Raw genomic sequence first — 27,544 nt, 5'->3', positions numbered from 1 at the left:
GCTTATATACTGCAAAATATAAATGCTAAATGCGCTATAGATGTGCATATGGCAGTGCCACATTGCAAAAACGATTACAAATAAAATTTTCGCGCGTAGCTATAAACTTAGCTCTGTGTGCTAAATGTGTGCATGATATATAAGACATTTAGGTACGCATGCTATCTTTTTATCTGCCTGTACTAATATATGCTTTTAATTTCAGTTAATAAATTTTTTTGTCACGGTGAATGTTTTTTATCTGTAATAGCCAGAACTTAGCAATGATACTAAGGTGGTAACTCTTATAGCCGTAGTTTGATTCAGCTATTGAAATTTAGTTACTATTACTAAGTAATTTTTTTTGCGTGTAGCATATTTGTTTCATTAATACTCATTGAATTAACAAAATTATTTTCAATTAGATGCCGGCTAATGGTGTTACATTTTACGTTTTTTTTCGCTATAATTAGCGAAAAGAGAGAAAAAGAAAATTTATCGTAATCTTAAATTTCTGCAATCTAAAGCAAGTATGCCTATAATTGATCTTCGAAACTCAAAGCAATCCGGGGAAAAGAAAAAAACTTTGAGGATTTGTCGAGTTTTCACGACTAAAAGCGCGATTTTCGCAAGTCTTTTCGGAGCTCAATGCTCCGTCGCGAATGCCGCCGATGTCAGCGATTACGGACGCACGTCGTGGACCTGTCGTAACGTTTCGCTCGAGCCGAGGGGAAGGCGTATAAATTATGAACGCGGAGGTGCCGATACTTGATAAATCTATCGGCAGGTGATAGACGAGCCGAAGTGGCAGCGCGGGTCGGATCTATGCGGCCAACGCAGCACAAGCCGTGGCCGCGTCCTAGCGATAGCGTTGCATAGGCAGCGCATGCTGGCAACGTCCTCCTCCCCTCCCCCCCCCCGCCCGTGCTGCACGCCGCACCTTCGCCCGTCGTAATCGTCGTCTTCAGCCGAGACACGCCTGAACGACAGCAAAGTCCCTTCAATTCGCTCCTCCTTCCGCAAGCAAGTTCACTCGGTTGACTATATCTCCCGCGCGCGGCACTGATGGCGATTGCGGGCACCCCGTAGGTTAATCTCGAGGCTCGATTACGCGTATCGATGACTATTAGGCGCGGTTTATTCATGGCTCGGCCAGGCTCGCGGTCTGTCTCGGTCGTAGTTCACTGCATCGCGATAACCCCTCGCCTTGCCGTCACCCGTCGAACTAGGAAGTCGCCGTGAGACAGGTGACAGCTGATTACAAGGGAAATGGAAGAACGCCGGGTCTGAGAGAGTCACTTCACGCGACGTTGACTCGAGTGCAATCAATTAACGTGAAAATAAGAAAGATTAATTTTTATTACACTTATATATCTCTTTCTTAGAATTATTAGATTGAAATTTAATTTTTTTTTCAAGGGACTATAATTTTTAATCGCAATTTTTTTAAGTTAAACATTTTCGTAAGCATGAGCTTTAAAATTAAAATTCTGTTCGAGGGAGAAGGAAAAAAATCGTACGCAAAATATGTTTATTTTCATTCCTAGCTTGTGTGTCAAACTCCTTTCTTTACGTTGCCATATTATAAATGTTATTTAGAAAAAATAGGATTATTATAAAATCGTATAAAAGATATCCGTAAATCAGGAAAACCGTTCGATCACTCGAAGGCAGTATTTGTACACTTCAGCCGTAAGATGTAACGATTGCGCAAGCGTTAAGTAAGTATTTCTCCGAGATAGTTAATCTTTAGCTAAAGAAGTCCGCTTCTCTCATTGCGCACGTCAAATAATGTTTATGATCGCGCGCCCGCACCGCCGTCGATACCCAGATGGTGTACCATTCATGCGAAAGGTTGCACGGACAACACAACATATCGGAATAACGTACGCTGAAGAGATTCAATTGTTACGTCACGGAAATCTACATACAAAGTATCAATGGTTATCATAAATATCATCCGCGGTAACGAACTGATTTCAGCGCTGATTAACCTTTCGACTATCGCACGTTCCTCTTTTTTTTTCAACAGAGGAAAAAAACCAGGATTCGCGGGCTTATAATCTCACAATTACATCGTTATGTCGTTCAACGAAATCAAAATGTCACTGAATAATCGAACATGCGCCGGTGGATCTCGTCTGAATAGATTTACCCCGCATGTGCAGTAAGATAACGAATCGCTACATGGTGAAGCCTTCTTTCAATTTTCATGCATATGCGCGATATTCTTTCGAGTTTACCCAACTGCTGCAGCTTAGTCTTTCGCAAACATTTCATTTAGCTCATCTGGCTTTCGATTGCGCAATGAAAATGAGAAACGGATTTCAGTCCACTGCCGGGAAAAAAAACAACCTGCGAGGTCTCCAGCTGACCGCGCGGCGTTGTCGCGGGTGTTTGATCTTCGCGAGAACTAGCGCAGGCCGCGGTGTTTCACCTGCGCGCTCGGAGAAGAAGAGGAGGAACACGAAGCGTAGAGATCGTAGGCGCGCGGATCGAGAGGAGCACGCGCGCGGCACGTACGTATGGATTTCTCCGCGCTGCGCGGCGGGCGTGCGGTCAATAAATTTGCGATTTTTCCGCGCGCGCGGTCGGCTCTTCCCATCACCCCACGCCCGCGCCCGCAACCATCCCGCGGGACGGATTTTTTCCTCTCTCTTTCTCTCACTCTCACTCCCTCTCTCTCTCTCTCTCCCTCTCCTATAGGCGATGCATACACGGCGCGAGAGACTGCCGCGCGACCCGGGAAAAGGGACGGCGGGCCGCGATTACACGGATAATAAATTAACGCGCACGACCTTATCGAGGCGTATAATTCATCACGAGGGTTACGTGCGCGCGCGACCTAACTCCGCAACGCGCGCCCACCGCCGCCGCGCCGGGCCCGATATGGCGGTTTTGCACATTAACCGCGTAAAACTCTAATGGCACCCGACCCCTTACACCTGTAATACGGTATACGCGCGCGGCGGGCGATGTGAAAGTTCGGAGCACGGAAGGAGAGGCTGGAGAGGGCCCGCGCGGGACAAGGTAAACGCTCGTTAGGCCCCGAAGACGCCGCGTCGTTAGAGGAACGATGTATTTTCCCGGTCTACTTGGAGTACCCCTTTCTGTCAGAGGTAATGACTTTTCACAAAGAATAACGCTGTAATGATATTAACCCCTGACTCGCGACGTTAATACCGCTTTCTTCTATTAATCTATTATCCCTCCATGCGCCTGCACGCACGGGAAGAGTGCGAAGATACTCGTAATACTATCAATCAAGAGACGACGTCTTAACTTCAAACTAGATGGGTGCTTATAAATAATGCCGAACAACAACAATAGAGAGATAAAACGAGAGATAAAAGGATATAAACGGTTCATCACATGATTGATATGATTGCCGAATTAAGGATCACGTAATGGCACAAAATTGTAAGAAGTATTTCATTAGAAAAGATTGTAATGCACGAATGATTGTAAATAAATCAATTAATAAATGCATCAATTTCGATCTCTTAACTCAAAATGACGAGACGATAAGATAAAGCAAATACGGACTGAAATAATTCGACGAAAATGATTAAAAATTACTGTGTTTAAAAAAAAAAGTATAATATTATAGCTCATATATTATAGCTAGAATATAACACTTAGCGAGAGATCTAAATCCGGATCGTAACATTTCTCCTTCACTCAACGATATTATCAAGCTGATCTTTTACGCGCGAGAAATTGGACCGAGACGGTTGATGCAACGAAATAATGCAATTCGCTGGCAGTCGTGTAGCAGAAAACGAGCGTTATCGATCCACGTAAATAGCAATTCGACTGGGAAATGAGTACTGCAATGGATTTTACCGCGGTCATAATGTCCAAAAATAGAAACAGCCCGACGTAGCGCAATCGCGCTCTGTCCTGTTCCGCGTTTCATTAGACGTTTTGAAATATCGATCGATGTCGCAGTTAGCGTTCGGTAACGTTACTCGGAGATCTCTAGACGCATACAAATTTGCTAGAAGTAAATTTTATCCTGCAGTATATTTTTTTTACGTACACGAAGGAAATTATTTACAAGCAGACATATCTATATACAATCTCCCTTTCGCAAACATACGTAACAGTTTGCTAATCTAATTATTCAAAAACTAATTAAATATAACATATCCGTATAAATGGAATTTACTATCTTATCTGCTTGCCAGTTGATTTCACCAATCGACTTATAATTTAGTAGAGAAAAAAATAAAATATATAATTATAGCGTATATAGATGCCAATTATCAATTTCTACAGAAACGTTGTGCGATCGATCTGTGACACAGTTTCCGCTCGTCTGTCCAATCTTCCTTATTATCGGTCGTGTAACATTCAAGTTGGGAGGATGAGGGGGGGAGGAGATCGGAAACTTTCGCGGCTCATCTCATGCGGCCCATCTTAACGTGCTCGTGACCGATCCGAAGTGTCTCGACCTTTCTATCCGTGTAATCGCAGCCACGGCAACGGTGATATTAAACGCAATGTCAACGAGCATACAGCTCGCGATGCTTTTCCGCCCGCCCGTTGCCATTTACGGCTCCGCGCTGAGAAGCGAGATTGCGCAACGATGTATATATGTATACGCGAGATATTCTGTCACGTCGCGGGCTAACGAGGCGTGCGATATGGGTGAGGGATAATTAATTAACGTTCGACGTGGCCTGACGTGAAGTACCGGCAATACTGTCGACCACGTTCAGACGCACCCCGCGCGCGCCGTTCGACGCGGACGGGACTTTCTTCAGCGAGAAACCGATGTACGCCTTTCTCTGGACGCGCTCGCGCTGCGAAGTATAAACGTTCGGCTAAGTAAAAGTCCGCGGCCGACATATCGCCGCAATCAGAGAAACATCGGGCGAATAAAATGACGAGGATGACATAGGAAGCGAGACTCTAAGAAGCCGTTTAAAGTCCGATATAAACTCGAGAAAGTATATATATTTTTTTCAGTATTATTATATCTCTCCTCCTGATTATATCCGGCACTAAAAGAACTGGGTCCCGCTTGATTTACAAAAGCGCATATTCGCCTCGGTCTCGCGGAGTCCCGTTTACGAATAAGAGATCTCATTACACGTGATGCTTCAACAAATCACGCTAACCGATAATCCGACCCGACCTTCGTCCGCAACCTGCGGGATCGCGCTTATGTTGCGGCGCGCGCGAGCGAGCGAGGCAGCCGTGCGGTAAGGCCCGCCGGTATCGTCGAGCCGCGGAATACATTATCCCGAAGATTAGTGTGCGAACGATACGAGAAAAGGCATGTTACACGGCGACCGCGAGCCGGAGGTCCATGGCGAGCGCGGCGGCACGAGTGCAGCGGCGATTCGCCCGATGAAAACGCGCGAGGTACACGCGCGAGTAGGCGTATAGCAGACCTGCGCGCTTTTAATTCTCGTGAAGCGCACATCACTGGAATCTGGAAATTGAAGTCATACCCCCCCCCCTCCGAAGTTCCGATTTGAAGCAGCGTCATGCGACAACTGCGCAGTTCGAACGAACTACTTAAAGCTGCGCGCGCGATTAATTCGTCCCAAAACGAATTTAAATTCATTTCAGACTGCCCAAGACGATTATTCCGCACGCAATTCTCCGAATTGATTTCAAATCGCGAATTCGTTCCCAATTTAAATTGATCTCGGGCTGCTCAAAGCGAATTATTCTGCGCGCAGTTTCCCCGAATTGATCTCAAATCGCGAATTCGTTCCTCGATTTAAATTGATTTCGGGCCGTTTAAAGTGATTATTCCGCGCGCAGTTTCCCCGAATTGATCTCAAATTCGCGAATTCACTTCCAATTACACCAAATTAGTGCGCTTCAAATTGGTATTTCCGGGTTACGACGCGAAAGTCGGGACACTTCCGGGTTAATGAAGTGAACGAAAAGCGGAATGAAATCCGCCCATCCGCTCCGCGCCTCGACGCTTCGTTCTCCCCACGTTTCCCTCTGCCGCCCCTCTCGCGTGACAGCTGTATGTACAGTTTAGTACGACATCATCCTCGCTCAACGTTAGCGTGGGAGTACGATGTTGGATTTACGCGTACAGGTGCACCGCCGAGCGTCTTGCAGCTCGCCACGCTGGTACATACACGACGAGGCGAGGCGAGGCGAGACACGGACGCGACCATAGCCCCACACGTGTCTCTCTCTCTCTCTCTCTCTCTTGCTTTATTCAAGTACGATGGGAGTGGACCGCTGCGCGCGGTGCCCACGTACGTAAGTACGTCGCGACGCGGCGCAAACGTTGCTGCAGGAGTGCAAGTTAAACAACTATTCATAAATATCACAAAGCGCCGTTACTGACGGCCGCATGCGGCGCCCGGGGCGCTTCCTCGCCCCGGTTGCGCTAGCTGCCAGTAAATCCTCCCGGCGACGGCGGCCGACGATAATGCCGTACGTTAAGCGGATCGCCGATGCGGATGATCCTCTTTCGAGAACACCTGACGCATTTCTAAACGCGGAGAGATGATTTGCGGACGCGCGAAACGGGAAAGATATTCACGGCGGGAGACGACCGCATTAACAAACTTCTCGCGCGAGCTTCCTTTTGTCCCCCGAGGAAAGCGCGGGGAACTTCTCGCCCGACGGGAATTATACTTTGGAGGATTGTTTTAATTAAGAAGTTTCTTCGTATTAATGTTATCGCAGCGCGAAATGGAGGCCTTTGTTAAAATGTTACTTGAAGCTGTTCAGGAAAATAATATATAGAAAAATGTACGCAAATGTATTCAAATTTTAATTAATCCTTTTGATCGTGGTAAACATCGACTTGCAGCTCTCTCATCGGCGAAAAGGGGTAAGTCGTCTTCATCGGACGCCGCTTCACGAATATTCGCCTCGAGCCGCATAACCGCCAGCCTTTGACGGAAGACCCCTAATTAACTGGAAGTCTTAATTGGCACAATTTGCTCGCGTTTGGAGCTCATACCGCGTTCACGGTTCACGGATGCCCCGCTCGATCCTCCATCACGGACGTCACGACACTTTAACGAGGAGCCGCATGAATCCGCGCGCTCTCGAGACGCCGCGTCGAGAAGTTAATGGATTTAATCGCGAATAATCGAGGAAGCGGTGTCTCGGGGCCACCTCATCTCGTAGGCGAGGTCGCGTGCTCGCGATCGGCATAATTCACGGCCGTGTACGAACGTCGATAACGAGCCGGGGGAACGATTGACGGCGCCCGGGGGAAACACGTATACGCGCGGCCGTAGACGTCGCTTTTATTCCTTGACGTATATGCGCCACGTATATCCACCACGTTGAGGCAGGTGGAACGGCGCGGCAAGTCAATGGCGCACCGCGAGCCCGCTCGTCGAGCCCGCGGCCGAATGCGAGGGAGCCGAGTAGTTTCCGGGAATATCGCGTCCGCAGAAAACACACATGTCGAGCCAATAGCAATCACGATAAATTAGAGCCGCACGCGACACTGTTGCGCTCGGCCGAAACGCGCGACTGAGGAGGTGCTTTCCGAGAACGATATTCTCTATTAGCGCAAAAAAAAAACGTGAAAGCCTTGTACAAATCGCTGCCCGGACACGCGATAACAAATCATATTTACCTTATTCAGATATTTTCTAGAATCAAATTGGTTTATCCGAATAAATTTATGATTTTAATTTTTTGAAAGCGAACACGGAAAAAACGATTTTATTGAAAGATCTAAAAATTTTGCTAAATACAGATCTGAAAATAATTTTTTTGTTAAATCATCAAAATAATTTATTGGAATGTTAAAACTGATAAGCATTGCTATAACACGTTTTGATATTCTAGCAATCATTTTGACTTTCGCACAAAATTATTTCGATTATTGAACAAGAATTATTTTCAAATATGGATTCAGCAAAATTATTCTTTCCGTGAATACATTATCAAACAAATTTTTCTCCTTCAAGGGAATAAATAATTTTCTTTATTAGATACAAATGTAAAAGAAATATATAAGGGAATACATCCTCTTAATTCGAGCAATTTTACGACATATACGTATAGCCAATAAAAATCAACGGGGTACCGTATGCCTGTCGGTTTTCAGTGCCTTTTAACACCTAGACACTTTACGATAATTGTAAGTACCCGGACCCTGTGGCGGCGACTTTACGGCACGTTATTCATAATAATTGCGCTCGTGAAACGCGCGCGCGCGCGCGCGCGCATCTCCGCCCGCGGAAATCGCGCGGCGAATGTCCCGCGCGAAGAGGTACTTTGGAGGGTACTCGTGTTATCTGATTAATGCCGTCAATAATTCGCGCGCGCGCGTACGGCGTACGAAGATTCGAGCGATCGGCGACCAATAATTATTATTCGGCCGGGCCGTAAAGCACAGCATCGCGCAACTTTTACCGCCCGCGAGATATTCGCAGGTGTTTCTTGCCCGCGATCGTGACTGGTGGAGGGGGGGGGGGGGTAATTCCCTCTCTTTCTCCCTTTCTCTCTCTCTCTCTTCTTTGGCTTCATTTTACTATCCTGCACGGACGGGAAGAATCGGTCCGGATGAACGTTACGTTGTGTTAATTTGTCACGGGACGGGCCGATTGCGAAATTGACGGCGCGCTGGGCCGCGCAACCGCTTTCGCGGTTGCTCCGGTTGCTTTCATAATGCAAATTACGATCGTTTCGCATTTACCTTTGAGAAAATGCTCCAGTTAACGACGGCGTCGCGCGCGGGGCTGGTATCGCTTTCTGCGAACCCCTAAATTACAATTGTGCCCGCTCGGTGTGTTTCATAAGGCGCGGTACTTACACTTGAGGCGCCGTGCACTCGTCGCGTAATTCGCGAAGCGTTACGTAAGGTTCCGTTTAATAAACTGTCGAAGTTCTCCGCTCGAGATATCACGCTTTTTCCGCGTCTCCAGTAGTAGTTTAATAATTATGCGAAACTCATGAGTACGCAAGGTATAGCTTTCGGCAGGACTTTTTAATCAGTGCTTTTTTTGCACCATTACGCTTAGAAATTTATTAACGGACGGAATTTTTAATGATCATTTAAAGTTGCTGGATATGTAATGTACAAACTGAACGAATTTTTCTCCATATTATGCATAAAGAATAATTACATACCATATGTAGGAATTGTAGTTTCACATTTCACGAACAAAAACACGAATCATTGTACAATAAAAGAAATTCAAAAATTTTTATGGGTAGCATCGTGTAGTTGCAGTTAAAAGCATTAATATCATTAAATGTGGACGTTACTTAGACAATCCAAAATAAATTTAAATCTTAAGAATTCATAAATTCTTCTTATTTAACTTATGGTCGAAACAGTTTGTGTTATATTTGTATCAAAAAAAGATGTAATATAATTGGAAAAAAGTTAATTTAGGTAAATATAAGTATTAAAAAACTGTTGCTATTCATACAGATTGAAAAATACAACACAAATCACTATACATAAAGTAATGTATTGTTTAGGAAATCGTTTCGACATTCGATGAGTATAATACACGTATTAAAGAAGGGTAGGGTATATCTTCTTTAATTTTCTACGATTTAGTAAAAAAGTTCCCCCCCTCCCCTCGTTCTAAAGAAAGCAACTCATAGAACGTAACAGGAAGATTTGTTCGCTCCGATAAAAAACCTTTCGCAGTTACTACATCATTTGACGCTGCGTACCGTTTTCTCCGTTCATTTCCTCGTTCCCATGAATTATAATCACCAATCATTAATTATCTCGTAAGACGTCCGCGCGAGATGCCGCAAAACAATACCGTAAATTAACCGATCTGTCTCGAGCGCGATGGCGAATGAAGCCGGCTTTAAATCGAGAGGGGGGGGGAGGGGGAGCCCCCGGCATACAAGGAGTCCGTGAATAAATCTGCGACCAGCCCGACGGCGGTGGGAGAGGGAGGGAAGGAGCGAAAAAAGGCGGCGATTCTTTCCAGGCTCACGGCATTGCCCCCCACAACAGTATCTCTTTCATTGCATCCTCCACGTTACACGGCGGTGCTTGCGCCATGTAATCTCGGTCGCATCTCTGATTTCAATCTGCGCGCGCTTTACAACGCACCGCACGCGAGCGATCTACAAATCAGCCCCGTTTCTTTTATTCCATCTCCGGCGAGCGAGCGAACGAGAGAGAGAGAGAGAGAGAGAGAGAGAGAGAGAGAGAGAGAGAGAGAGAGAGAGAGAGACCGGTGTATACTAACGTACGTGTACACGCACGCGTTGCGTAATTCGCGCTGATTTACATCATCGGCCGAAAGCCTGAGAGATCGCGCGTTAGGAGCGCAGAAACTACGAGAATGAGAAAAGTCACGTGCTTTCCGTATGGTGAAAATCAAATTTTTACCGGACGAACTTAAGATCGAGTTGAATCCCGACTGCCGATCGCAATCGTGCCTCGCTTACGAATTTAATTCTAACGTAATGCGTTAGGAGAAAGAAAGAGAGGAAAGCGTATATAGTTCTTACTCTCTAAATAATTCTCTTATAATTTATCTTGTCTTTCTAGATGTGCCGTTCGATCATCATTGCGCAGCTCCCATGAGACATGCATGTATTATAAACGTCTAAATGTTTCATAACAGCTGAATCTTCCCGCCTGTTGCGACTGTGATCTCATTAAATTAATTAATTATCGTAGATTAGACGGCACTATGCGCTCCGGTGGATTTTGTTAAATGTGCTCGTTTATTAATTATTCAACAATAAGAGATTACCGCGAAGAAACTTCTGCTGTGTCGCAACGATAAATGTTCTGCAACAAGCAGTACTGTCAGCTTGAATAACGATACGTATTATGTTTACTTTGACCATGAATTAGGAATGCTTTCCGAATTTACGAAGTTGATTTTCCTATCGTTAGGAAACAGAGTGGATTCTAAAATTTATAAAAAGAAAATTTATCGAAGAACCTTCAAGGATTCCTCAAAGATTTAGGAATATTAAAAAAATTTATAGAGTTTAAAAATGTAGTATAGATTATCGATAATAAGAGAGATTTTTTTTTAAACGTGTGGATGAATTTTGACTACCATCTTGTGCCTGAAAAAAAAAAACAAGTGTCGAAAAGAAATTACTGTCATTGTTAATTCTGAGGAAGACTTTCCCCATTTTGCCCGACAAGCGAAAGAAGAATGTACTTCCCATACAAGAGGCTATAAAATTATCATAATTAATGATAATTTCGAAGCTCCTGCGCTTACCACGTATGTGAATTCATTAAATCGCCGTGTCGCGCGAGGAGAGGGGGGGGAATAATCGCGGTGGAAAATCGCGCGTCGTCATTACCGGCAGATATTTCATTGTAAGCAAAACTCTCGTATCTAAGGAGAGCGCACGCGGGGCATACAATATATAGGGGCCCGCCACGAAATGCCATAAATCACGTCGCCGCGCGTTTCTTCAGGCGTAAATGGCGCGAACCCCGTTCGTTAAATTTCACGTTTCAGGCGTCAAACGCCGCGATGCTGCTGCCGTTGCTGCTGCACCGCTGCGATGCTCCCGCGGATATAATACACGCGCCCGTTTATTAGCCCCGCGTTATCGCGATCGTCACTTTTATGCTTGCGCGCCGCAAAGTGGCGAATTAATCCACGCTCGCAATTTAATCGCCGCGGCAGTACACACGGCGGCCGACTTCTTTTTCGCGAACGATAAATTTGCGCCCGCCGCCACCGAGCGGTGTCCTCCCCTCCCCCTCTACGGTCCAGGACAAGAAGATTGATCGAAAAAATTCGCGGCTGATATTATTTACAGCGTGTAACACGCAATTAAGTCGCACTCACGCGCTCAACTGCGCACGACGTTATCCCCGCAATCCTACCAGTGTAAAAGTTATAAAAGTATCTCTCTCTCTCTCTCTCTCTCTCTCTCTCTCTCTCTCTCTCTTTTTCTCCGAAGAGCGATCGTCAAACCGCGGCGTTGCCCCCTTTCCTCGTTACGAGCAGAATCGCTCGATTTGATGGTAACGTAGTTTACAATTCGCTTTGCCGAAATGGGTGTTCACACTCCGCAACGCTCGCATTCGCGTCGTTTTATTACGTCTCGTCGAGGCTGAGCGCGCTCAATGTAGAACGAGCGGTTCTTTAGATAGAATTCGTCAATCCCGCATCCGTTAGATCTTCCGCAGAACACAATTTGCGAAAAAAAATCGCACAGGAACGGTACAACAATAAGAGAATTCATAGATAAAGAGTTCAGTTAATAGTTGAAATATAGCGTTCTTATCTTTGGCTATACATAACTAACATCATTTATTAACCTATTTTAATTTAATAATCTATTTTAACACTCATTAATGTATAATATGAGAACTTTATTATTAATATATGTTGCATATGGAATCTATATGTAATCTACTGTTGTAAACAATCGAATAGGCGTTCGCAGCATTATACTTATACTGGCAAAGTAGCTTCCTCTATTTTCTATAAGCCAGACTCAACGCGCTTTTAATCCATCAATCGAGCAGGACAGTTTACAATCGTGACGAATGCGATGGTATCGAAGAAGTACGACTGGATTGTGAGAATCCTGCGTAAAGCCAAGCAAGAAAGGGCGGTGCGGAGCTAAACCGAGGCGCTGCATCGTAAAAAGCGAAAACGTTGTTCGTGAATACCCTGATAACTCAATCAAAAGATTGCTCGGGCAATCCTTTCATTTTTCAATGATCTTTTATTTCGCGTTTTCTTCTTTTTTTTATCCTATCATTAGCCCGCCGGACGTAATAAGTACAGAAATTGCAAAAAAAAAAAACGTAATTGATGTTTACAACGGCGCATACGAAGGAGTTAAGAGCGATTGGGTATTACCATCCCTGTATTCATATGCATGGCTATAATACACCGCTATAATCCACCGGCGAGTCGGTGCAAGCCCTCGTCCACCTGAGGACCGCTAAAAAGAGACGGAAAATGGAGCATTCTCAGTGATTCTCAATCGGAGCGCTCTCACGCGCGAAACCGATAGATCGGTTTCAGTCAGATCAAAGGGATCTAAATTGAAAACATGATGGTTCTCCTGCAATAGCCGGTACGATACATTATCAAAGATTCGTCATATATATTCCACTCTCAATACACACGATAATTTTCTGATCCTTTACTGCACTGAGTCGTTCGTGTCTGGGTTCATTTTCATCGCAAGTACACAAAAATTCTTAAGTGATTCTTACACATACTTTAACATCTTTAGAAAATATTTGTAAGAGATTGTGTATTAAAATAAATCTATATAAAATGTTATAATTAATTATAGTTGACACGAATTACATATTCGTACACGAAAAAAACAATTTTGCTAAATCCAGATATGAAAAGAATTTTCGTTCAACTATTAAAATAATTTTGTGCGAAAGTTGAAGTGATTGCTAGAATATCAAAATGTTTTGTAGTGATGCTTATCAGTTTTAACATTCCAACAAATTATTTTAATGATTCAACAAAAAATTATTTTCAGATCTTTTTTTAGGAAAATTTTTAGACCTTTTAATAAAATCGTTCCGTGTACATGTACTAAGGAGACACAAATGATCCAATTGCGTATATTAAAGATTAAAATCATTTCGACGGGGCGAAATGTTCTGGCGTTTCAGGAGAACTCGGCAACCGCATGCTCCTGCCAGTCCTTTTAATGTACCGGATTATAATATCTAGCTCCGCCTTACGCAATATCGTCTCGTAGTATTTTTACGTAATATCTAATGCGTTACGTAAAACGCAGAAATATAATGACGAGCCGCGCTGGAGTTCCCTGCGATACGTCTCTTTTCAATATATTTCCGACCAGACACCTCGTGAAAGGTAAATCGCGCAAGAAAGGGAACGCGAGAGAGGCTCCGCCGCCGCCGGCTGCAATTTTTATCCGAAACAACGGCAGCGATCGGTAAACGCTCTGGATCGGATCGGTCCACTTCCCTCTCCCACTCTCTCCGTTCCTTCGGCTGCGATTTGCCAATAGCTCGTTGATATGCAGAAAGCCCATCGCGTATACGCCGCCGCGCGGCCCTGAGCGCCGCGTTTCAAAACGGCGAACGTGCAGCATCGCCCGCTGTCGTAGAATGATGTATGGAAATACGAAACGTGTGGCTTTCCGAACATCGTGGTGATTCTGCACATTGTGATGATTCGGTAAAGCGCGAGAACGAGTATACCTTTCGCTGCCGATTGAATTTTATTTATGTATTTTCTGGTGAACGTCGAGGAGGAGCACAGCGATCGCTCTTTAATGCTCGACAACAGTAAATATTTGGAGGACTGTTCTAACTGTCCTCATCTCAATTTGTTTTTGACAAACAGACACGGATCGCAATTCAATTACTTCTGCAATAAAATCACGACACTTAAACGCGCGCGCGATCTCCCTCTTCCCCGATATAATCTGCTTTCAATTAAGCAATCTTTCGGATTTAATGCGCGTCTAGTTTAATAAACGAGGACGAGCGGCGAGCGAGCGCGTATCACGACGTTGTGTGCTTGAATTAAGACCCCGCGGAGTTTTCAGTATCGCCCGGATTAAGATAGGATCGCACAACTGGGTGTCATCAGCATAAGAGATGCAATTACGGTTATTAAGGGCAGGCAATTACTGTTATTAATACGTTACAACGTTACATCCTGCCGACTACGCCGGAGAGCGATTACTTATCCTCATTACTACACGATGATGATGCCGAGCGATAAAGTCGCGCGCGGATAAGGAGGGGCGGGGGGGAGGGGGGGAGGCCCTAATACATAAAGAGAGTTAGACGATCGCAGATAAGGGAAACGGATAATAGGTCCCGTCACGCCATATAGCGAGAATCGCGAGGCGCGCAATTAGCCGCGCGGAACTCGCTACGGCCGCGCGGAAAAATCTCCATCGCGCGTAACACGAACGGCCCTCCAACGGCCGCGGAGAGAAGCCAACGTATACCAGGAGCCTGCTACTAAATTGCGTTTTAATCAGCCGCGCGAGCCCGCGCGCTGTCCAGTGAATATACGGACGATTATAGGGATGGAGCGCACGTGGTGCACCCTTCGGTGCGACGCGACCGCCACGTGACGCGTCAATTAGTATAGGCGAAACCGGAGTGCGAGAACTGGAGCGGATGCTATCGGCCGTACGACGGAAGAGTTCGACGCGGCGGCAAGAACTTAACTGCTCGACTATTTGAGTTTAATCGGCGTACGGATTGCACGTGTATATAAGAACGAGGGGAAGTCAGAAAGTACGATTCTATATTTAATTACCACGGATGTACTGCACACGGCGAGATGGCCGCAAAAGTGTGTCTAGTAAAAAAAAATTGAATGAATTGGAAACCTTACTTTCTGACATCCCCTTCGTACGCACGCTGCAGTCACGTGACTCATAATGAGGGAAATACATTGGCTTTTCGACGCGCTTTTTTTTTTGGAAATAGGGAACAGGAAAGCTTCGATTGCAATTGCGTGATTATATGTATCACGAATAGTTGAAATGAAAAATTCCGTGACCGCATATAAATTATTTTCCCCGTATCTCTCGCGAGTGGACAGGCGTAAAAGTTTGAGTTACAAACGCGTCTGTCACGCGGCTGTATCTTATTCCAGAATACATAAAATTTATCTTACAGGGGGCTCGTTTTCAGGCCGTTGCGGAATACGCGAAACGTGCGCGTGTCGGCAGGCGATAAACTTCACCTCGCTCGGAGACGTTATTTCCGTGGCGCGACTTTTAAGACAAGCGGCTAATGCGTAATCTCCCGGCGGACCAATTAGAAATTGCGAAACGACGACACGAACTCGCGCGCGCGCGCGCGCGCACGACCCGCGTGCGTCCGCCTCATGCATATTCAGGATGAGAAGGGTGTCCTGCCTGTCTGTGTGTCGAACGGGCGGACGTCGGGATTGAATCAACGCGAGCGACGCGATCCCGAGATGTCCCGCGCGATATAGTTCATGCGAATTCTCGAGAGGACCCGTTCGATTTGAAAGTAAAGCAGACGAGAGACGATCGATGGTACAAGAGTGAGTCTTCGCGCTTGCGAAATCGAGTCGCCTGTGATTATCGAGGAACAGCGGTGGATGCAGGTACAAGATGCACGACGGAGCGCACGTGCGGAGCCGCCGCGTCGTGCGCACAACCGGTTTGCGAATTAGAAAATAAACGGCAGGTCGACGGTATTCTGGCGCATCGATATTCAATTGTTTGCAGCATCACGAAGTCACTCCGCTTGAAATCTGATCGAAATTTCTACGAAGTAAGCCCTGAAGTTTTGTCAAGAGGTCCGCGTTTCATTGCTGCACTGGAGATTGCACCTTGAATTTTCCTTCTCGACAAATTTCAAATATGCTTATTTCGTTTTAAGCGTGCAGAGTGAATATTAAATGGAATATAAAAAAAAACAGATTTAAATTCAACGCTTCAGAATCGATTTCTTTTCCATCGCACCATCATAGACTAGGAATCATCCAGTTAACTCGATAACAAGACATTTCTTGAACGTCGATTCGATGGCATTCGAGAAACGATTTCCTCATAAAATGTGTAGCTAGAATACCAGTCTAAAGTCTTCTAAGATCATCGACGTATAACGATGTGTCGTAAGTATAAATATATAATGTTGTATAAAAATAATTTTGGACAATAAACCTTGATGATATTTTTCTCTTCAAATAAGCACAGCTGTCAATAAATTAGCAGTTGTGTTCGCGCGATATTTGACAGGTGATGGCGCATCGCCCGAAGCCCGACGTAAGAAGCACGCGATTATAAGCAATGCGAGTCAGTAGGTCTCGACGCAAGGCAAGGCAGTGCGTGGTCGCGATTGGGATCACGGATCTTGTGCGAGCGGCAGTCTGGTCGTATCGTATTAGCGTGGCAAAAGGACTCGCGAGAGAGGAGAGCCGCGGCGCGGTGACGCAACGCCCCGCTCGCCTGCGTCTTGCTGCGGGGGCTCTAACCTCAGCTATTATGCAAATTAATGTTAATTAAAATCAAACAGACATCCCCCGCGTGCTCGCCGTAGAGAGGCACACGCGCATACGTGTGTACGTACCACGGTTACGGCACGGCAGTTAGAATCGCCAGATTTTTCGACTCTGCAAAATACCAGACAGAAGTTGTGTGAAACGAGCGAGAGGGAAACGGTAAAGAGGTCTTATTTCAGTACCAATCGTACTTATTTAGAGCATAAGTTTTCTAATTTTTTAAGTACATACATAATAATATTATATAAAAATGTGTAATATTATTTAAAAAATTTGTAGAATATGTTCTAAACAAGTACGATTAGGTGTGAAATAGGATCTTTTTATCGTCCTTCATTTTCTTCTCATTCATTTCATTACAATTGAATGACCTCTAATTTTGGATAACAAGCTCTTGTGATATTTTCATCTTCAAATAATCGTTATATGTTAATAACTTAGCAATTTAATAAATCTATATGAATATATTAAAGAGAAAGAGAGAAAGAGAGAGAAGGGGAGGGGAAGATGTGTATTTATAATCCTATCTGACTTTTGATACAAATTATGGTACGAGATTGAAAAGAACACGAAAATAATACGGTGCTGGTGATGATACCAAACTGTTTTTAAAGAGAAAACGCGAGCAGCCTCGGCAGCATAAGCGATTACATAAGGAGTATTATCGAAGTCGGTCGCCGCCGACCGGTCGATTTACCTTATCAGCGGCGCATGTAAATGCCAATTTATCGGAGAAACGTTCGTTTATCTGCGAACCGTCTCGACTGCCCGATTAGGGATAAAGACTGCGAACAAGACGATTTTATCGGCCATTAAAACGCGTGCCGGTAATCGCGCCCGGTCGATTTCGACTAATTAAGGGCCGTTTAATACCGCGCATTAATACCGATGCCCGTGTCATCGCGTTATCTCAATTACATTTGTTATACTCGCCGCGGAACAAGCAGGGTATTATTAATATCTTCACGCACGTGACTGTGTGTACGTGCTAATTTGATTATACTTGTGCAAACTGTAAAGATAAGTTATTCGTCCACGCACGTATAAAAACTTGTTGCATAACTAAGTTTGCAAAATTTAATAATATTGGTCACTTTTATATCTGCAAAAGTGTTCAATCGTCATTACTCATTTTCACGCGATTGTCATAATAAATTGAAGTACAATTATTTAGCATTTTATAACAAAAATCACGTACGATTTTAAAAGTAACTAGTCTTCTTTTAAAAAAGGCATGTTAAATCGATACTCAAATCTATCGAAGTTTATTATTCCGTAATTAGTTGTCTCGCTACGCTTACTTTGTGAACGGCTGTAATTGCATATTTTGACAGTTGCATATTGAAGTTAATAATATATAATAAATAAAAGTTAATAATAAAAGTTAATAATATATAATAAATATACATATAGTAAAAAATAAAAAAATATTAAATAGCGCGCGAAACTGTAATGCTAGTTAAAATAAAATAAAAAAATAAATAAAAAAATGCCAACAGTACACGGTGTTCCCAAACGGTCACCCATTTAAGTACTAACCATGCTCAACGTTGCTTGACTGAAGTGATCGGACGAGAACTTGTACGTTTCAACGTGATTTGACCATTGACGAAAGTATCTTCTTTATAAAGAGGTAATATATTTCTTCATCAAATTTTTATATTAAATTTATATTTTTTAATAAACATGTATCAAAAAATATTAAATAGCGCGCGAGACTGTAATGCTAGTTAAAATAAAAATTAAAAAAATAAAAGAAATGTCAACAGTACACGGTGTTCCCAAACGGTCACCCATTTAAGTACTAACCGTGCCCGACGCTGCTTGACTGAAGTGATCGGACGAGAACTTGTACATTTCAACGTGGTTTGACCGTTGACGAAAGTATCTTCTTTATAGAGAAGTAACATATTTCTTCATCAAATTTTTATATTATATTTATATTTTTTAATAAACATATTCAATTTATTATTAATATTAAATGCGTTTATTGAATGCAGCGCGTGTTGCAAGTTTCACATTCAAAGTAGTAGAATTTCCGCTAAACGATCGCGAGTTAAGCCCGCAAAAGTGGAACGAACGAATAATAATTATCGGAAATACCACCGGCGCACAGTGGACCACAATCCTGAAAAATTGGCCAAAAGTCGAGAAATTAATTTTTAATTTTAGAAAATGTTATTATCGTTTCTGTAGTCAGCTTGATGGTTAGCGACACATGCTAGCACATAGCTAGCACGTGGATAACATGTGTCTAACAGGAATGCGGCCTACATTTCTGAAAGAGAACTAAATTCTTCTTCGAATGATCCTACGTTTACATCTCATATACCTGAATTTCCATTTCAGTCGAAAGTTGCTCTTTGTACGGAACAGTCGGAGGTAACGAAGATTCTACCAGTGTGGTTTTGTGCGTATATTTCAAAAAGTGTAAAAATCAAATTCTGCAAAATGGATTCTATTCCTGGAAGTATGTGCAATAAAGAACAATACTAACAATGTTTTTTATGTGTATTACATATATAGCTATTGAGTTAAATTTAAGTTTTTAAGAAATGATATATTTTGAAAGAATTAAATTTTCAAATATTCAAATAGTTATGTATACTACCTTATTCTGAGATTAATACAAATTTTTTAGCTTATACTTTTCTCTTTCGAATCGTTAAAAATTTAGCTGCTTTTATCTGCTTTTGCGGTATTGCGATAAATTTTTGTACAAGCGCTCCGCGCAGTTTCGGTATCGATCGTTTGCCAAGCGTGTAAACAGACCAGACCTTGGCATAGACCTTAGTTGTTTTGCCCAACAATCTTTTGTTATAGATAGGGTCGTATAGTATTAAAGGGACAAGTTATTTCAGGTAAAAGAAACAAATACAGTACCGTCGAAAAGTTCGCGTTGAACGCAAAACTATTTCTCTATCATACTGAAATAAGTTATATGTCAGTTTCTAATACATTATTTGAAAGTATATCTTTAGATTTAAAAAATTTAAAACTTATTTTAAAAAATGCACTTTAAAATAGCGTATACATTTTTATACGCTTATTGGAAACTGATATTTTATTTTAGCAAGATTGATACATGATTTATTTTAGCGAACTTTTCTGTCATGTCATATGTTAGTTTCTAATACATTTTAAAGTATTATTTTAAGGTATATCCTTATAGATTAAAAAAATTTAAAACCTATTTTAAAGAATGCATTTTAAAATAGCGTATACATTTTTTTATACGGTTATTATAAACTGATATAATATGATTTATTTTAGCAAACTTTTCAGCGGTACTGTATTGTAATGATAGTTTTCCGACATATATAAGCGTTTCTGTACTTATGTGCAAGTGCAAATGCGCATTGAAGTTTTTTATTTTAACGTTCTTAAGCCGCTTTAACACCGCAGTTTTGAAATAACTTCTAAAAATATAATAAATTCATGAAAATTATATTAAATTGAAACTACACTCTGCGTACTACGAATAATATTAAAATAATATATAAATCCGAGACCACAGTTTGAATATGTTTTCATTGCAGGATCGGACAGAAATGTACACTAAAGAAGAAGTATTTATGATCGTTTGAAGGAGGGCTTGTCCAAACAAACTGAAATTTTGAAAGCTGCATGGACAGAAAACCGTAATATTCTCGTACATGAAGGTATAAAGCCTGCCCTTGCTAAGTTTTTTCACACGATCAGAACAATGTGGGACAAACATATAGCAACTTTGACATCAGAAGTTGAAAGAACCTTGTCTAATGACGAAGCACTTTCGATTTTGGTCGAATATAAGTTCTCGAAGCGTACTTACCAGGGAATAGTAAAAGTAGGCAAAGAAAATAATTGTAAGTTGTATCCATCTTACGATAACGTTTTAAAAGCGAAAAAGCGTTGTTATCCACCACGTACTAGCATTACGATCACAGGGAGTTGTGCAGAAGTAAAATTGCAGGCTTTATTGGATCACACAGCAGAGCGTATTTTGTTCCTCCAAAGAGAAGTTATTGGTAGCTTGGCTGTAGAAAATGCCAGAAATATACGCCTCATTTGTAAGTGGGGTTGTGACGGAAGCTCTGGACGTTACAAGCAGAGGCTCTGGAAAAGCGTTTACAAGCAGAAGTTTACCGAAGGCGGCAAATCAGATGGAAATGTGTATGTCACCTCACTTGTGCCGTTACAGCTCGTATATAAGGACCACATATCGAACACAGAAATTGTTGTGTGGAAGAATCCTAGACCATCGTCTTCTCGATTCTGTAGACCGATAAGACTGCATCTTCTGCTTGAAAATGTTGAGTCGGTACTCAATGATGTCGATGACATTGAACAACAGGTGGAGTCGCTTGTTCCTTTCACAACACAAGTAAACGGAATGGAAATCTGCGTTAAATACAACATGACGTTTACGATGATAGACAGTAAAGTTTGCAGTGCGGTACCAGGTACAAAATCTGCTCAACGTTGTTACTTGTGCGGAGCTACGTCCAAGGAGTTCAACAACATAGATGAGATTCTGCAGAAAAAAGTAACTGAAACTAATGTACGATTTGGAATATCAATGTTGCACGCTTGGATACGTTTTTTTGAATGCTGTTTGCATTTATCATACAAACTCGAAATTAAGAAATGGCAAGCTAATACTAAGAGGGAGAAAAGAATTACCGAAGACCGCAAAAAAGTTATTCAAAAGGGATTTCGTTTACAATTGGGACTAATTGTTGACCGTCCAATAAAACCTGGTTACGGAAGCACTAACGACGGAAGTACAGCTCGACGCTTTTTCAAAAACTCGAGTATATCTGCTACAATAACAGGTGTTTCCGAACATTTAATCAATCGGTTTCACGTGATTCTACAGGCCATTTCGAGTGGCCATAATATTAAATGCGATAAATTCCGAGAATATGCTCTGGAAACTGCGCGGAAATTTGTCGAGTTATACCCGTGGTACGACATGCCGACTTCAGTACATAAACTTTTAATTCACGGGCCAGAAATTATAGCATCCGCCTTATTATTACCGATAGGTCAATTATCCGAGGAAGCACGAAATAAGAATATCAAAAAACTTTGTAAAAATTTTTCGCGAAAGTGCTCAAGAGATAATATACAAGATGTTTTCAATCAGCTGATGGTCACTTCGGATCCATATATTTCTAGTATAAGAAAACTGCCTCAAAGACCACTCGAATCATTGTTGCCAGAAACTATCGAATTACTAGAATCTCCAACAGCTCATGCTGCAATCACGGATGAGATGTATACCGATACATCCGAATCTTCTGAATCTTCAGAAACCGACACTCATATTGACATTTATTGCGATTCTGATACTGATATTGATTTCGATTTTTGTCCATAAAGTAAAAATATCTTCTTTATAATGTACAAAATGTATAATTTTGTTTGTCTTCTTTATAATGTACAAAATATATAATTTTGTTTATTTTCTCATTATCTACAGCGATCTCAAAAACCTGAATATACCAACTTTTGTGTAAATTAAATGATCTTTGACATTTTGACCAATTTTTTAGGATTTTATGCGACGCCACGGAGTCTCGACGAGCCGCTCACCGTCTGGATCTCGAGACCCATCGCGTTTTTCGCGGTTCTCGAGCGACACGCGCTGTCGATTCACTCATCGATTTAACGGCCCGGGTGATCCACATCGCGCGCGATCGACCGGGAAAAAATCCGCCGACAATCTACATACACATCGCGCGGGGTCGCATCGGGAGTAAACGAGAAAGCGGGTCGGAAGCCGCGCGTAATTTACGAGCAATAAGCGAGTCTCCCCGAGCGAGAGATCTCTTCGCGGAGCGGCGAGCGGAGCGGAGCGGAGGAGGAGGCGTCGTCGTTAGGATTGGAATATGCACGGCCGCGACCTCGGTGAGCTCGCCTAGGTTCACCTTTCCTTCGACGACTCCTCATCCGTGCCTCGACCCACTCTCCTCAAGTACACCTTCACCGATATATACTCGCCGCGCTCTCGATCCCCTCGACGGGGAGAGGATGCAGCGCGACCTTTGGCTACGACGAATCGACGAGGATTCGTGAATGATAGCCCGCCGAATATCGGAATCGCGAATTGGACAGCGCGACGGTCTCCAACATCGAAATGCTATTAATCAGGGACGCGTTAATTAATTTGAAACTAAATAAATGCTGACAAACAGAGAAAACATTCAATAATTAATTTGAAACTAAATAAATACTGATTAACAGAAAAAATTCAAATAATGATACGATAAAGGTTAAAAAAGGGAGAGAATTTTCAGCGATCTCGCCGATCGACACAGCGGATTCAAGCGCACTTTCGAAATTCGTCGTATTATATTTATCTTCAAAATAAGCAGATCGTTCGATAACCGCTGAACCCGCAAGTCTGTTATAGCTGAACTTTAACGTAGTCCAGGGTTGCACGCTGCTCTTTGCGGTAGAAGGTAACGGCGGCGGCCTCACCGAGAAGAATACGCGGCGACGCTGACCGCGGCGGGTGAACCGCGCGGCGGTGCCCGGCGAGCGGGCGACATGGAAATAGTCGCGATAAATCGCTCTCGCCACGAACTATTCCATTATAAAAGCAGCATGCGCCGGGAGTAACACGGCCGCTCGCGACGACGTTGCTTTGTGCGCCTGGCGGCGCGGCGCGGCGCGGCGCGCCTACCTGTACACAGGGTAGGCATCGCGTATCCGCCGTACCCGGTTGCCGCCGACAGACGCCGCGCCGCGGAGGCCGGCCGGCGACAATCGCGCGAGCCAAGGACTTCGCTGAAACCCCGCCGAGGATCCTAGGCATAGATCTTCGCGGCCTCGCTTCCTCGAACATTGTACTCCCGACATTCTCTCCCGGTTCCGCGAACGGGGAGGCGCGGATAAGTCAAATCTTCGAGATAAATCGATCTGCAATTGTTGAAAGTTGTCCCTTCAACGCGATTATATGCGTCGTTTATTTAAGGTTAAAAGAATTCTCATTATAAAGAAGCGACGATTTCCGTATCTCGTTCTTCTTGCGTCAGGCACATGCAATATTTACATCCGCTGTATTTTAATATTTTGATCTTTTTAACAAAAATGATAAAATTTCTTATATATAATGTCTTCACGCCTGCAGGAAGAACGGAATTCGACGATTCCGGTAGACGCGAAATTTTCCACCAGAGTTACATCGTTCCTATAGACTTGGCAACCTAGAACCTTCTACTCGCGCATTTCCAGTTCATATTTACCAAGGGTACCACCGAGTTAGGCATTACTCGTGGCTCATAAGACGGACGTTACCGGTACTGCTCTGCCCTGCGTGCGCGCGAGCGCGTTACCATCACGAACGCACAAAGAGGCGAGGTAGAGGCACGCCTGTTATTACTCGCGCAGATTGATGGAATCAAGCAACCAGTCATTTCGTGGTGGAATCAGTGAGAATTAATATCGGGCTATTAATTTCTCCCCGCTTTACGGCGGGAGATCCCGATCCCGCGCGCCGTGCCGTGTTCACGCGTATAATACACGCGGATATCGAGCGAACAACTGCGCGTACACCCGCGCACAAGCACACATACACACACACATACATACATCGTCGATGGTGATGCGCACGTGAACGCACATCTCGGACAAACGTCGAGTCGGTCGAGCAAACAGCGCGCGCGCGCGCGCGCGTTGGAAAAGACTCCCTCTACGTGATTTAGACAGCTTTTTCCGCGCGCGCAGCAAGATCGGCGCGGCGCGGCGTGCAAGAACCCGGCACGGCGATTGCTCCCTGATGAGCCTCCAGGATCGCACGGATTCATGGACCCTCTTAGCGTGAATTGATGCGCGGGCATTAATTACGCCCGCGATACGGGGCTACGTTACCCCGTGCATCTCTCGCACAACTGGCATCGATCGATGATCGAGTCGGGGTCAGCCGCGGCGCGGCCCTGACGGAGATTTGTACCAATTTGTTGATCAAATCGCGCTCGCGGCCTGATGGACGAGCGTCGATGCGCGGACCAGGAAATGCGCTATTCGTAGGGTACGGACAGACTGCATGAAATATGTAGCACATATATGGCGCAGAGTGCTATAGTTATTAAGAAGGGGCATGCGGATAAAGACGATCCTCTCGCGAGATGTAAAGTTTATTTTAACAGAACTTTAACCCTTACATAAAAGTCATAAGTTTAACACTCAAAATAAGCGGTTAATCACTATAATCTCTCGGTATTAAATTTCTGCATGGGAAAGAAATAGTTAATTTGATTGATGAAGTCTTTGTGGAGGTATAAAAAAATTTATACGCTGTAAGGCCTGTAAGATTGTGAAAGAGGATAGCTTCTAATTCAATTCACTTTATATCTTGTTATACACGTTCTGATTCAACGCAGGAAACGCATAAGAACGATAATTAGTGATAGAATTACTGAGAATTAAGCGAGTGTGTTTGTTATTCGCTTAAATGGATTACGGACCGTATTTGCCATCAATTTAGCCGAGACAGACACGCAATTTCACGGTGTACGCCAACACGATATCGCGATGCTAGTAAATCTGTCATTTACATTAACTCTATGTAATTACTCCTCTCGCTACCTTCGCCATTTAAATTTTATTTGCACCGAGCGCGAAAAAAAGAAGAACCCGATCTCGCCGGGTGGGATTTTCTCAAGACCCGCAAGACAGTCCCCGCGCGCGCGAGCGAGCGAGCGCGCGGTGGCGGCGGCCGCGCTCGGAGCATTTCATAAGCCGGGGCGATGGCGCCATCGGCGGTTGTATTTATTGTACAATCCCGTCGTAAGGCGCAGGCAACAAAAAAAAAAATAAAAAACCTTTACAGGCAACCAAGCCAGGCGCGCGGTGTATGCCGGGTGTGTCGATTGAGACGTCGCTCGGGATGCACGAACGTTGCACTGCAGTGCAGCGGCATGCCGTCGAATCGGCCGTTGCGGTTGCGCGTGCGCGCGCCCGCGCCCGCGACGCGATAAATATCAGTTTCCCGGCCCCGATCTCCTTCGGTTTTCAGTGTAAATGCAAAACCGCGCGTAATTCACGCTGGCAAGTAACACGCCTCGCCGATGGGACCCCCGCGGCGAGCTTACAACGGCTTCATAAGAGACGGCCCGGAGAGAGCCCGCCGCTACTCACCGCCGGCCGATCTTAGTTACACCTGCTCGATAACGACTCGGTAGGCTCGATCATCAGAGATACTTTGAATCGTGTAATTTTAATTGCTACATCATTGAGACCGTAAATAACGTGGAAGGCGAGTTCACTGCGGCGACCAGTGTGCCTGTACACTTCACGTATATTTGAACGTTAAAGGATAGACTTCGGTTTATTCTCCGGACAATAATCGTGTTGATTTCTCCTTTCGCCATGACTTGTGACACAGAAATCAAAGATTGTAAATTAAAAATTTAACGTATTTTGGAACTTGTACCTCGAGTAGTTCATGCGAGGGAGTAGCGAATATCGCGAATTAAACTTGTTCATAATTCGCAATATATAATTTTCTATCTAGCGTTAAAAATCAACTGCACATATCTAACATTAAAGGATATAGATATATATAACGTAGATATATAACGTTAAAGGATATAGACTTCGATTTATTCTCCGGAAAATAATCGCGTTGATTTCTCCTTTCGCTATGACTTGTAACATAGAAATCAAAGATTATAAAATAAAAATTGAATGTACTTGAAGCTTGTACCTCGAGTATTCATGCGAGGGAGCAGCAAAATATCGCGAATTAAACTTGCTCATATAATTTGCGATATAATTTTTTATCTAGCGTTAAAAATAAATGTTAAGCATGTCAGTGTGAAGTTAACGATTTCTATATTAGAGAGTCACAGCCTCTCGCCTTGAGTTACATCACTCTCTGATCGCAGTTCAACGTCATCCGTTCCTTCGGCAATTAAACGGCCGCGTAATCGCGTGCGCTTTCTATGCATAACGATCGGCGGGCCCCGCATTCAAATGCGGCCGCAATGGTCATTTATAGAGAACCGCGGAAAGGTTCGCTGGAGCGCTCGGGAGCTCCAAATTGAGTGCCGCCTGATCGAGAGGCCTTTCCATCTGTCTCGACGTATATACGCCGCCGACTGAAATAGCCGTGCGACGCGGTCGTTGTTTCGAGGACCGTGTCTACCTAAATGGAAGGCTAATTGCACGCGAAGTGGACAGGTGGAACGGTCATTCGTCGAGCGTTAGCACTAATGAGTGGTCGAATCTACGACCGCGTTCGAAAACGCCCGGAGAGTTTCCCCCTCGCGAGATCCCACGTGCCACCGCTTTGACAAACGTGCCAGTTTCACCGGACGTTACGTCGTAAACACATTTATCTTCGCAGCTGAAGCTTTATTAAAGCGTTTTTTGAGTATGCAAAAGTATTTTCAAATATACCGAGCTGCTATTAAAGCCTTGGTAGATTTAGAGCACTCTTTAATTTATTGCCTTTCCTTGAAAAAGGCGGTGATAAGCCGCAAAGACCAAAGGAAAGCTAACAAAATATTAAAATTGTTAAAAATAAATATTTTTTTAATAAAACTGTTTTTAATTTATTTTTCATTAACCCAGATATAGAACGTTTACATAGATTTGTGGGGACGCTTTGTACTAATGGCCAAGGCTGTATTTCAGAATTAAATAAAAAC

The 27,544-nt window shown here is 43.7% G+C and overlaps 2 protein-coding genes across 3 annotated transcripts in view; both read left to right on the top strand.

Annotated features, from left to right (window-relative positions):
- The window catches only part of LOC105450339, a 250,151-nt gene that overhangs the window by 156,628 nt on the left and 65,979 nt on the right, over positions 1-27,544 (top strand). The window lies entirely within an intron of this gene.
- LOC105450347 lies at positions 19,161-22,298 on the top strand. The gene is made up of 2 exons (XM_011690139.1): positions 19,161-19,371; positions 20,441-22,298. The coding sequence occupies exon 2, from the start codon at positions 20,608-20,610 to the stop codon at positions 22,264-22,266; it is 1,659 nt and encodes a 552-aa protein (XP_011688441.1). The 5' UTR covers positions 19,161-19,371; positions 20,441-20,607; the 3' UTR covers positions 22,267-22,298.

Source organism: Wasmannia auropunctata, unplaced genomic scaffold (genome assembly GCF_000956235.1).
Source record: "Wasmannia auropunctata unplaced genomic scaffold, wasmannia.A_1.0 LD336063.1, whole genome shotgun sequence".
NCBI classification, from domain to species: Eukaryota; Metazoa; Arthropoda; class Insecta; order Hymenoptera; family Formicidae; genus Wasmannia; species Wasmannia auropunctata.
Note: the sequence above shows the minus strand (reverse complement) of the source record. Positions and strands in the feature narration are given on the sequence as shown.